The following is a 14,055-nucleotide window of genomic DNA, read 5'->3' as shown; positions in this document are numbered from 1 at the left end:
AGCAGAGGGGAGAAGAAAATAAGGTCAGCTGGGGGGTGACAGTGGTGCCATCTCTGAAGCTTGTGAGGGAGTAGACGGCTGGCTGGGGGAGTAGGGCGGGCTGGCAGAGCTCCTCTGACTTGAGGCTGGCTGTGGAGGGGATGGGTGGGGAGGGATGAGAAGGACAGAGGCACCTGATGCTGGCATTAGCTGGTGTGCGTGTTCTTCTATTAAATGGGATCCCAAGCAGATGACCATCACAGAATTTCTTCACAGTTGTACACAGTGGCCACCTTAACCTGTCCATAAATTGTCAAGTAAAGTAGGTATTTATTTATTGGGAACCCCAGAGTTCCCAATCTCATTGAAGAGTCATTCCCTCACCAGGACAGATGTATCCTGTGTTCACGTCTATTTAGGCCCGTGACTCCTGTTAACCTCCCCAGCTCCTCCTTAACCTGGAGTTTGCTCTTCTCTTGGGTACAATTGGGTGTTTCCTTTGCAGGTTTACACAATAGGACTTCTTTATCTCAGCTGTGTGTTTGTTACAATGTCTTCCATAGGCTCCCTAGTTCTGTATTTCATTTCCAAGAAACAAAAACTCTGCATTTTATTTCTAAGAAAAACCTTGGAGTGACAGTATTAGAATTTAAATTATTAATTTTATCACTTTTACATATATTATTTACTAACCGGTATCAGACATTACCTTGTCCACAAAGGTCTGTCTAGTCAAGGCTATGGTTTTTCCAGTAGTCATGTATGGATGTGAGAGTTGGACTATAAAGAAAGCTGAGCACTAAAGAATTGATGCTTTTGAACTGTGGTGTTGGAGAAGACTCTTGAGAGTCCCTTGGACTGTAAGGAGATCCAACCAGTCCATCCTAAAGGAGATTAGTCCTGGGTGTTCACTGGAAGGACTGATGTTGAAGCTGAAACTCCAATACTTTGGCCACCTGATGCGGAGAGCTGACTCGTTTGAAAAGACCCTGATGCTGGGAAAGATTGAGGGCAGGAGGAGAAGGGGACGACAGAGGATGAGATGGTTGGATGGCATCACCAACCCAACAATGGACATGGGTTTGGGTGGACTCCGGGAGCTGGAGATGGACAATTCATGGGGTCACAAAGAGTTGGACGTGACTGAGCAACTGAACTGAACCAGGATCAGAATGCCAAAGTATCGTAACAACTGATACTAGCATAGTGATGCTTGCAGCTTGCCTCTCAGCACTAAATCTGCTGCAATGAAAGATCTGAGGCTGGAATCCAGGCTATCTGAACTTGCTAGCCTGGCTTTTCCATTAATTTACTCTATGACAAAATCAGAATACTTGGGTTTTTCACCTGGAGCCCTGGATTTCAGTACATGGATTAGCTTCAGAGAGTCTCTGAGCACACAGAAATTCTGCTCAAAATTTTGACTGCATTTGTGTTTTCATGGAGAGAAGAATCAATAAAACTCTCACCAGATTGTCAAAGGAATCCATGACACAAACACAATAAGAATAAGTGAACTAAGAGGTGCCTTTAGGGTTTCTTTTGGTTCTAGCGTTAGTCTAACGTGATTCTAAGAGTTCACAGTGGGACTTTTGTAGTTGCTTTTTTTTTTTTTTTTTTTTTTTGAGGGTTGCTTTGTGCTACCACTGTGGAAAGTACTTTATATATTCATGTAATTCATTTAAATACAAAAATAACCCTTCCATGTTCAATATTACCATTTTTCAGGTTAGGAGCTGAAGTTTTAATAGCTATTTGTGAAGTTATTTTTTAATGTCTGCCTCTCCCATTGACCAGGAGCTCTGTGAGAGCAGGGAATAAATTTGTTTTGACCACTGCTGTAGCCTAACACCAAGCATAGCGCCTTGTATATAGTAGATCCTAAATTAATGCTTGTTGAATAACTTACCACAAGATTAAGTGGTATAGCTAGGAATGAAACCCTTATCATTTGATTATAGAATTCAGTCTCGTGCCAATATTGCCTTAAGAGTCAGACTTAAGCTATGTGGATTGGGTACTTTTCAGTCTTAAGGTTGGTATTTTCTTAGATGATCTTTGGATTTCACCACCAACGTCACTTAAGATGCTTGTTAAAAATACATTCCTAAACCCCATTCCATACCTACTGCTACCAGATCAGGGCACTTTGAGAACCCACTAGCTTAGGGAATAGTAAAACTAAAATGTAGTAGCTTCTTCAAAAGGTAAGGCAGCTCAGTTACCATATATAATATTTTCTTTTGACTCCTATTCATCAAAAAAAATGTGTTTTCTCAATGAATAATTCAGTTGGGTTTTATTGAATATTTTTTTAAGGTTCAAGCAACAGTAGTTGGCTTCCTAGCAGCTGTGGCAGCAATTATATTGGGCTGGATTCCAGAGGGAAAATACTATCTTGATCATTCCATACTTTTGTGCTCTAGCAGTGTAGCAACTGCCTTCATTGCATCGCTCCTACAGGGTAAGTAAATTTGTCAGTGTCTCCTCTGCAGTCTCTGCTTTCTAATTATTCATTTTCCATGTTAGCTATTTTTACTTAACTGATATTTTTCATTATTTTAAAAAAACAGAAAAGTTATCTACAACTTTTCAAATAGCTTATTTCAGATATATTTATATGTATCACATGTAAACCTTAGCACACAGAGCAAGCTTTCTAAGGTTCTGTCTTGGCTTTAGGTCTCCTGGTACAGCTCCCAAACAAGACCAGGAAAATAGCCTAGAGATTTTATTTGTCTCTGTAAGTTAAATGAATTGAGAAGCTCCTTTCTGGAAATCACGCAGATGATTTGCTAGCTTGTCATTTGAGTAACAAGTATTCTAGGAATTCTAGATTTCAAAAGCTGCCCCTCCATTAAAATTTTTTGAAGTTTCAGATTTCAAAAAAAATTCCTGTACTGTTTCTGTGGCAGTAGAAGTATAACCATATGCTTAACAGAGCATATTGTTGGCTATAGAATGTTAAAGAGCCAGAAGTTTTTTAGTTGGGATACCATTTTTATATTGATTTATTTATATGAACTTCACACTGGAGAACTAGATTATGGAATCATAATCGTAAAGACTTGTTAATTTTTATTTATAATTGCCATCTTCTCATTTTATATCACCAGCAAGGTTAAAAATGGCATACCCTCATATCAGGTGATCTCATACAATGTAGGTAACTTTTGGGTAAATTCTGATAATTTGGTGGCTCAGACTGTAAAGAGTCTTCCTGCAATGCAGGAGACCCGGGTTCAATCCCTGGGTTGGAAAGATTCCCCTGGAGAAGGAAATGGCAACCCACTCCAGTATTCTTGCCTAGAAAATACTGTGGGTGGAGGAGCCTGGCAGGCTACAGTCTGTGGGGTTGGAAAGAGTCGGACACAACTCAGCGACTTCACTTTCTTTCTTTTCTAATAATTTAGAAGCTTTTATTAAAGTTAAGACCTGGCTACAAAAATATTTTCAAGCATTTTGTTTTAGCACTCAAATTATACCAAGGGTAGTATCTTGTCTTTATATAGAATTACTGGAATTGACTGATGTTAACATGGGTAAAGCAGAGTGAAGTTATGCTATTGGAAAATTGATTTCTGGTAAGAAAAAGTGTTAAAGCATTAACACTATTACTTTAGACTCAGTTGCTTTTGTTTTCCCTCTAGTTTCATTTAGAAAGAATTGTTTAAAAAATTTCAGACTAACAAATATCTGTATTGCCTGGGATTTTTAAAACTTTAAAATTCAGATTATAAAAATATAAGTCTACACCTTTATTTTGAATAATGTGTATTCCACTTTTATAGTAACTTGACCTTTATATATGTAGAGCAGATGGTATTGAACCACCTTTTGTAGGTGAGAAAACTAACTTAGGTCTGTTGGCTTATTAACAGAAAAATCAGAATTAAAACCTGTTTCTTATCTCTCAACTCTTTTCCCTGGTCCATGATGGCAAAATAACGTTTTTCAGCTGAAATTATAAATAGCATTCTGTCATAGGAGAACTTTCCACACTGATCTTTAAATGTACTAATTTTGAAAAAAAAATTATATGATCACATCTTGAATGATTATTGTAATATACATTTAAATGTTTTTCCTGCTATTTTTTCTATTTACAATGATATTATGGGAAAGGTAAGTCCATAGATTGAAAAAGCCCCCAGAATATAAGATGTGAGGCATTGAACCAAGACAGAATTTATACTTTTAATAATTTTGGCCTTACAGGTAGTAGGAAAAACACTATTAAAAGCCGTGTAACCTTAAGCAAGGATTTAATTTATGCTTAGCATGTAAATTAACTAATCTTAAATTTTCTCTGTACTGCATCTTCTTAATAGGTTGGCATGAGAAAATCTGTCCAGTATGGTATAGATATGATGTTACCATTTTCCTCCCATTTCTATATTCAAGAATATGAGGATTTAAATGTACAAGAACCCAGTCACATTTTCATCTTCTGTTGTTATAGGTTTATAGACAGAAACTTTGGGGTTTAAGAATATCCTTTACAAAGACTGCTTCTTGTAGTCTGACCTCCAGTGTTCAAAATTTAATTACTCTTCTCTTCCTAACATTAACACTTTTTAATAAAAAATGGGGCAAGCATTTCTGGCTACCTCTATGTAAACAAATCTGGTTTTGTTGGCATCCTTCTCAGTTGCTATCTGTGTAAATATAACTCACCTTTCTTTGACATTTTCATACTTTATTTGAGGGTTAAAATAAAATCTTTGGCTTTGTACGCATGAATACATTACATCCAAGAATGCATGTTACTAAATTGGAAACTTTAATGTTATTTTTCAGTAGCCTTTCAGGTCTCTAAATGCAACACTGAACTTCTCACATCTTTTGTGATCCCTGCTTGGAATTTGTTGAAAGACACTTCTCCAAAACATTCAAGTAAAATGTTTTGTTTGCTTTAGTCAGCTTATCTAAGCAGCCTAATGGGAACTGATGCGCTATTTGTCTAGCGTGTGTACTTCAGTATTTTGGGGAATGGATTTTCTTTAAACCATAGCACAAAAAGTAATTAACTTTTGTTTTTCCCTAGGAATAATAATGGTTGGGGTTATCGTTGGCTCAAAGAAGACTGGTATAAACCCTGATAATGTTGCTACACCCATTGCTGCTAGTTTTGGTGACCTTATAACTCTTGCCATATTAGCTTGGATAAGTCAGGGTTTGTACTCCTGTCTCGGTAAGTTGACCTGAAATTAAATATAATGCATTATTCAGAGTCTCTCTAAATAAATATTGTTGCAGCAATATCATGACTTACGGTGGCCTTCATCTGTGTTGGAACTGTGGTTGAGGCTGATTAGAACAATCACTGCTACTTGCTATACACCTACTATATGTTGTGGTTCTCACATCCTTCTTCTCTTCATAAAGAATCTAACACTCTAAAAGATAAGGAATATCAACTCTGATTTCAGATGAGAAAACTGAGGGTCATAGAGGTTATGTGTATTACCCACTGTTTGTAGGAAGGTTGAATGCAAGTCTATTGTAGTCTTTGAATTCTTTCCTCTGAATATGTAGCACTGAGGCATCAACCCACAGGATTCTGAAACATGTTGCACTGTTGTCACAGAGCATAAGGTTGTGCTTGAAATTTAGTGATTTTCCCCCATATCAGAAACCAGTGTGGCAATTAATAATAGCAGCTGAAAAATCACCATGAAAATTAGCCAGAGTGTTGTGGGAATTTGAAGTTATCTTATATATGCAATTCCTGATAATAGTTATTGGGTATTTATAGAATCTGATGAATTGTTTTAATGCAAATTTACACTCCGGAGCTAATGTCAATGTAAATGTATATGATTTGTGAACATACATTTAGTGCTAAAAGTTGATTGTAGTTTCATTTTTTTAGATGCCAAATTTTTTAAAAAATTAAAAGAAAATATAAACCCACAGTAATACAAAAAGAGAGAGAAAGATAGTTTATCAGCCAAGCCAGAAACAGACATCTATTCACATATGCTCATATATTTTCATGGATTCTAGACAGATTTATGGTATACTTTAGAATAAGTCTAAAAGTACATTTGGTTTGAAGAAGTCAGAATCTCAGATAAATGTTTTTGAACTAAAGAAAGAGCTTTAGCCTAACCAAGGCAGTGATTTTCTGCTACCTTTGGAGATATCAAGAGAAGCTTCATTTAGTACATAAAATTACCTTACATTATTTAATGAGTGATATAAAAAAGCAATACTCATTAAGATGATGTATATTCAAGGAAAATTCTCTTTTGGAAGATAAGATGTGTCTGTGTGTTGTAAGGTAGAAGATAATAAATGATCAAGGACCCAAATATAAGATCTTGTTCCCATAATAGATAAAGGTATAGTATTTGCACCCTTGAGTACTCAAATTACTGTGAAGTAATTTGTAACACATTTCTCAGCTGCCTGCTAAACACCAGGGTGTCTCCCCAGTTAAAGCCATTGAAGAATGTTCCTATAAATATGACAGTTGTTATAATGAGACAGACTAAATATTCGGATACTTCATATGATAAATCGGTTTTTGAGGAAAATCTCACTTTTAAAATTTATTTCTAAAAATTATACAAGTGGTAAACTCTCCTTACAAAAGACTTGATCAAAATATGTTTTTCTCTAAAAATTTTAATATTTTGAGTGTTATAGACAATAAATAGTGTTTAAGTCAGGAAATAAAAAGTGAAATATAATGATAGTAGTATAGATCATAATTTTGAAAGTTTTATTATCAAATATTGCCTAGACTTTTCTAGGCCTGTGTTCTGAAATTTGACGCATCATAATTCAAGATGACTTCATTAAAACAGAATCTTTTATGTCTCGTCAGTGTCGTTTTGGTTCCTTGAGATGAGATTGTTTTCCTGGGCTGCTGATTGATTCCGGTTAATCTGGAGGTGTTTCTGAAGTCACTATGTGCATTATGAGCACTAGGGGGCCTCATAGCACCAGCCGTGGGGATCCTAGTACTGAGGGCGTTGTGAACGGAGGTTAGAAACGGGCACCAACAGCGGGGACACGTGCACGCCCGTGGCTGGTGCATGGCAGTGTGTGGCCAAAACCACCATAGTATTGTAATTAGCCTCCAATTAGAATAAATTAATTTAAAAAAATTCCAAGACCCCCTCATGCTGCCGAGTGGGATGCGTAGCTCTGGGAAACAAAGGTTTAATTCCTGAACTATTATGTATTGGAAACACTTAGCAGTCTTTAGAGATAAAAGGGGGATTTCATGGCAGCCATAGGCTTTGGTTGTAAATAGAGGCCGTGAATCGTGTGGCTCTGAAAGAACCCAACACGGAGAAGTCTCACTTAACTCCCCACCTAAGAGTTTTGGATATTCGGAAACAACTTCGAATAGCGCCCCTGGTGTCCTGTGGGCTTTGGCTTGTGCACGAAGGCTCACTCCACAGCCATTCAGAGTGCTACCTTTCACTCCCAATAAAATGTGCCGACTTCTGATGCCTGAAGTAAACATGGAATTTCCCCCCTTCCCGCCTATCCAGTCCTCCAAAACAAACACGACAAAAGAAACTAAGCTTTAAGAAAAAAAAAAAGAAAAGAAACTAAGCTTTGTTTACTCTTCCTGACTTTATTTTGTCACAGCCCTGGGGAAGCCTCTATTGCTTAGTGAACAGAGTTAGAGTTTAAGCCTGGTCTTCAGGCCTCTTGGAGATTTAACCTTCTCAAGCTCCCAGCCACCCCTCCCTTTCTTATATTCCAGCCAAACTCCAACATTTACTGATTCTCATACATGCTGGTGTTTTTTGTCTTTTCTTTCTTATGTTATCCCCCTCCTCTCCCTGAAGGTCAATCAGAATCGTCATTTTTCAGTACTAAATTAATAGATTCCCTAATCTTAGGTAAACTTTTTCTCCCCTGAATTCTATAGCATGTTATTGACATTTCTCTTAAGACATTCTTTACATCTGGCCAGTCATGATAGCTTTTAAAGTAAATGTCTCTTCCCTTGTAAAGGTATAAAGGAAGGACAAAACTGTCTTTGTTTTATGTATTTGTTTTGTAGACCCCATATACTGTATACATAATGAGTGTTAAATAAATAGCACTTCATCACATGCTTTATTCTTTATGAAAGCTATCCCGTTAATGTGTGTAGAAATTATTAAGCAAGTGGTGTATATATGGAAAATGGAGGACAGATATCCCTCTGAATGACTTTGCCACAGTACCTACCCAATAACATAATAGATTGTAATGAAAAAAGAAAATGATCCTTTTAGAGAAGACATAGTATAAGGAAGTTATTGGAAGGGTATGCTGCCTTAGCAGAAAGTATCTAGTATCACCATAGGAAAATAAAAAGGGCAACCTGTGGCTGGAAAAGACCTATTTCAAATGAAAATAGAAGAGGAAATAGAAGGTCAGTTTACAGTGTAATGTAAGCTCTAGATTATGATATGCTTAGATTTGACTTGCAGAGAAAATATAAAGTCATTTATTCATGCATACAGTAATATTTAAACATATAGTAACCTTTTATATTGGAATATAATTGCTTTACAAAGTTGTGTTAGTTTCTGCTGTACAACAAAGTGGATCAGCTATATGTATCTGTATGTATATATAGCTGGTCTTCCCTCCTGACTCAGACGGTAAAGAATCTGCCCGCAATGCAGGAGACACGGGTTCAATCCTTGGGTTGGGAAGATCTCCTAGAGAAGAGAATGGCTATGCACACCAGTATTTTGCTTGGAGAATTCTATGGACAGAGGAGTCTGGCAGGCTACAGTCTATGGGGTCGCAAAGAGTTGGACATGACTGAGCAACTAACAAACGTATATCCTCTCCCTCTTGAGCCCCCATCCCATTCCTCTAGGTCATCAGAGAGCATTGAGCTCAGCTCCCTCTGCTATACAGCAGCTTCCCACTAGCTAATTTACACATGGTAGTGTATATATCGGAGCAGACAATGGCAACCCACTCTAGTACTATTGCCTGGAAAATCCCATGGACGGAGGAACCTGGTAGGCTGCAGTCCATGGGGTCCGTAGAAGTCGGACACGACTGAGCGATTTCACCTTCACTTTTATGCATTGGAGAAGGAAATGGCAACCCACTCCAGTATTCTTGCCTGGAGAATCCCAGGGACGGACGAGCCTGGTGGGCTGCTGTCTATGAGGTCGCACAGAGTTGGACACGACTGAAGAGACTTAGCAGCAGCAGCAGCTGCAGTGTATATATCAGGGGCTTCCCAGGTGGCACTAGTGTAAAGAACCTGTCTGCCAGTGCAGGAGATGTAAGAGACATGGATTTGATCCCTGGGTTGGAAAGATCCCCTGGAGAAGGGGATGGAAACCACTGCAGTATTCTTGCCTGGAGAGTCCCATGGACAGAGGAGCCTGGCAGGCTACAATCCATGGGGTCACAGAGTTGGACATGATTGAGAGGCTAACACTTTCAGTGTGTATAAAAATACGCAGCAATCTTTAAAAGCTATTGTGTGCCAAGTCGCTTCATCCTTTAAAAAGCTATTAAAAGGGTCTAAAGTTGGGCCAGTAACAGAAATAGCTGTACACAATGATTGTTGCCTTTTCTTTTTCTTTACTGCATAATTTTAAAGGATTTTAAACACTCTTTTTTTCAATTATTTATAACTATGTGGTTATATAATTCCTGTATGCACAATGTGTACACTGATTGGAAAAATTATCAGCTTTTCTCTTTTCAGGCAAGATCTGAGCAGCAAAATGTTGGCTCATTTTAACTTTAGAAAGATGGCTTAAGAAGAAATAAGCTCTAAGAACAGTAATAGCCTCAGGTTGTCACTTGGGTCCTGTGGAGACTAACAAGGAGGCCACCTGTAACATATTTACAAAACATTCTAGAGTATCACCGCCTTGATTTGAGTAGAATCTAAAATCATTGTGCTTGTCACTCTTCTACAGAGTTCTTTAGTCCTGAACATCCCCAGTTTAGAGTGACTCCTATAAGGTCTGTTAAGTGAGAAAATTCTGATGACTGTTATAAAGGGCATTTTAAAAATTGTTTCCAACTTTCCATGCTCACTTCTTTGTTGTTCACACACAAACAGCTAACATATAAAAATGTCACTCGTAGCAACTACATATTTAGGAAGGATTTAGGGTGAAAATAAGGAATGCTATTAATGAAATTGGGCTTCTCTTGTGGCTCTACTGGTAAAGAATCTGCCTGCAATACAAGAGACCTGGGTTCGATCCCTGGGTTGGAAAGATCCCCTGGAGAAGGGAAAGGCTACCTACTCGGTATTCTGGCCTGGAGAATTCCATGGACTGTATTGTCCATGGAGTTGCAAAGAGTCAGACATGACTGAGTAACTTTAACTTCACTTCATTAATGAAACTATGTAATAATAATTGCAAAACACCACCAGTTCAGTTCAGTCACTCAGTCATGTCCAACTCTTTGTGACCCCATGGACTGCAGCACGCCAGGTGTCCCTGTCCATCACCATCTCCCGGAGTTTACTCAAGTGCATGTCCATTGAGTCGGTAATGCCATCCAACCATCTCATCCTCTGTTGTCCCCTTCTCCTCCTGCCCTCAATCTTTCCCAGCATCAGAGTCTTTTCAAATGAGTCAATTCTTTGCATCAGGTGGCCAATGTATTGGAGTTTCAGCTTCAGCATCAGTCCTTCCAATGAATATTCAGGACTGATTTCCTTTAGGATGGACTGGTTGGCTCTCCCTGCAGTCCAAGGGACTCTCAAGAGTCTTCTCCAACACCACAGTTCAAAAGCATCAGTTCTTCAGTGCTCAGCTTTCCTTATAATCCAACTCTCACATCCATACATGACTGCTGGAAGAACCATAGCTTTGATTAGGCAGACGTTTGTTGGCAAAGTTATGTCTCTGCTTTTTAATATGCTGTCTAGGTTGATCATAACTTTTCTTCCAAGAAGTAAGCATCTTTTAATTTCATGGCTGCAGTCACCATCTGCAGTGATTTTGGAGCCCAAGAAAATAAAGTCTGACAGTGTTTCCACTGTTTCCCCATCTATTTGCCATGAACTGATGGGACCAGATGCCATGATCTTAGTTTTCTGAATGTTGGGTTTGAAGCCAGCTTTTCCACTCTCTCTCACTTTCATCAATAGGCTCTTTAATTCTTCTTCTTCACTTTCTGCCATAAGGGTGGTGTCATCTGCATATCTGAGGTTATTGATATTTCTCCCGGCAAACACTACCAACCATGTAATAAAAGATGAAAGCCGTGAATAAAAAAGATGGCAATTTTGGGGCTTCCTTGGTGGTGCAATGGTTGAGGCTCTGAGCTTCCACTGTAGGGGGCACGGGTTTGATCCCTGGTTGGGGAACTAAGATCCCACATGTCATGTGACATGGCCAGAAAAAAACAGATGGCAGTTATGTGTGACGGTTAAGTGGAATTATAGCAATTTGGACTACTTTAGCTAGGTTAATCATTACCTTTCTATAGTTTACATGGGATCAGTATTAATGTATACAGATACTTTTTAGGCTTAAAATTTCACATTTTTTCTATAGGCCTGTGTTCAGTTCCATTGTTGCTGTAACAAATTACTGCAACCTGTGGCTTAAAACAATAGAAATTAATTTTCTTACCACTCTGGAGGCCAAAGTTCAAGATACTTGTTTTTCAGGGCTAAAATCATGGCATCAACAGGGTTTGTTCCTTCTGAAAGTTTCAAAGGGAAATCTGTCCCTTAAATGTTCCGTCTTCTGGTAGCTGCTAGCATTCCTTGGCTTGCAGCCATGATACTGATCTCTGCTTCTGTGGTCACACTGTGTCTTCTGTAGTCAAATTCTTCTCTACTTCCTGCCTTAAAGGACACCTGTGATTACATTCGGGCTCCCTATTTCAAAATGCTTGATTTAGTCACATCTGCAAAGCCCCCTTTGCCTTATGTGGTAACATTTACCATTTCTAAAAATAAGTCTTTAATATTATGACATCCGGATTTATTTAGTGTTTTACAGATGTTATAATATTAAATTGTTTTTAGAAAACTGCTAATGACACAAGCAGCAAGAGAAACTGATTAAATGCCAGACAGGAACTTCTGCATTAATATCAAAATCTAAAAGTGTCTAGCTTTCTAAATGAAATACATCTAAATGATCCTGCTCAGAAATAATATTTTGCCTTGATTTATGGGTATATCATAAATGGGTACTATAGTAGGCTGAATAATGAATGATTGTGCTCAAAGACGTCCTCATCCTGATCTCTAGAATCAGTAAAGCTGTGAATAAAAAAGATGGCAATTTTGGGGCTTCTTTGGTGGTGCAGTGGTTGAGACTCTGAGCTTCCACTGTGGGGGCACGGGTTTGATCCCTGGTTAGGGAACTAAGATCTCACATGTCATGGGACATGGCCAGAAAAAAAAAGATGGCAGTTATGTGTGACAGTTAAGTGGGATTATAGCAATTTGGACTACTTTAGCTATGTTACTTTATCTTTTATTCTGTCCATCTTCCTCTATGAATATGTGTATGTTCTTTGTCTTTTATAACATTGACATTTTTAAAGAATATAGCCTTCACCTTTTTTTTTCATTGTTGGAATTTTAAAAACGAGATATAATTCAATTGTGCCATACAATTCATCTTTAAAAGTATATAATTCAGTAGTTTTTGTCATATTTATAAGATTGTGGAATCTATTATCTCATTCTGGAACATTTTCATCACCCTCCCCCAAAAAATACCTTTAGCAGTCACTTCCTATTCCACCCCACCCGCCCCCAGCACTGGCAACCACTAATATAGTTTCGGTCTCTATGGATTTGCCTATTCTAGACATTTCAGAAAATGGAATCATACAATATGTGACCTTTTATATTCTGTTTCCTTCTGTTAGCATGTTTCTAAGGTTCATGCTTTATCATGAAGCAGTACTGAATACCAAGTAGTACTAGATAATATTTCATTATATGGACTAGTAATGTGGCTGAATAATACTCCATTGTATGGATATATCACATTTTGTTTATCCATTTACCATTAGATGAACATTTGGGTTGCATCCACTTTTTGGCTGTTATGAATAATGCTGCTTTGAACACTGTTGTACGAATTTTTGTGTGAACATATGTTTGCTGTTCTATTGATCCACACCTAGGAGTGGAAGTTCTGGGTCATATGATAGTCTTTAACTTTTTGAGGAACTGCTCACTCATTTTTTCTTTCTTTCCTGAGAAATTCTTCCCCCTCTTTGAAAATTCAGGGCAGTGATTCTGGGGTTAGGATGGTGAGTGTTTTTTTCAACTTCAGATGTCCTTCCAGAGATCTGTTATTGAGAATAAATTGAAGGCCTGGCATGGTGCTCCTCTCTTGACCTGAAAATGAAGTACAAAAATGATCTGACCTAGCAGGATAGTTCTTTTCATTTGTAGTTAGTGGGCTTTAGTGCTTTTAGTTTTCTGTTTAAGTCTATAAAGAGATTGTTGGCAGCCTTAGTTGTTTTAGGAGGTAAGAATGCTTCTTAATTTGAATGTTATTTATCTCTTCTAATGGCTTAGCAAGGAGAACGGGGAATGCATCCAGTAAAGGCTTTTCATCTTTTAAAAAACTATGCAGAAAATTGCTCTATATGTAGCATTAGTCATATCCTTTCAAGTGGAAGAAAATATTTAATATTTAATGAATTTTGTTAGCATAATTATTTTGAAGATGTGATGGCAAACCCAGCTAAAACCATGGGTATAAAATTTGTTTGGGCTTTATTTTAATATTTACAGTAATTGTTCTACCTGATTGGAAAAAAATGAATTTCTAATTCAAACACACTTAATGATAGGTGAGGAGATCTTTAAATATCTTAAAAAGATGATAAAATATAAGATTTAATCCAAGATAAGGGTATGAATAACATTTGAAGAATTTTGTGAAATGTCAGAAAAGGGCTGGTAGGCTACAAAGACCATAAGATCAACTCTGTCTTTAAGTTATGAAGTCTCTACTATACAAAATAAGTATTAGAATCCTTGAGAAAAATCCAGGAATGTCTTAGCTAAAATCTCTGATAATAATAAAAGCTTTATCAGCTAGAATGATATTACCAAAAATGTCTTGAGATGATGCAACT

General features: G+C 37.6%; 1 protein-coding gene across 11 annotated transcripts in view; it reads left to right on the top strand.

Moving 5' to 3' along the window:
* The window catches only part of SLC41A2 (solute carrier family 41 member 2), a 144,274-nt gene that overhangs the window by 85,508 nt on the left and 44,711 nt on the right, over positions 1-14,055 (top strand). For all 11 annotated transcript variants that reach the window (XM_060413157.1, XM_060413154.1, XM_060413153.1 and 8 more), the window contains 2 exons: positions 2,299-2,443; positions 5,027-5,173. In XM_060413157.1, coding sequence (XP_060269140.1) covers positions 2,299-2,443; positions 5,027-5,173 — 292 coding nt within the window. The remainder of the gene's footprint in view (positions 1-2,298; positions 2,444-5,026; positions 5,174-14,055) is intronic.

This window comes from Ovis aries, chromosome 3 (genome assembly GCF_016772045.2).
Source record: "Ovis aries strain OAR_USU_Benz2616 breed Rambouillet chromosome 3, ARS-UI_Ramb_v3.0, whole genome shotgun sequence".
Lineage (NCBI taxonomy): Eukaryota > Metazoa > Chordata > Mammalia > Artiodactyla > Bovidae > Ovis > Ovis aries.
This window is presented reverse-complemented; position numbering and strand designations above follow the sequence as displayed.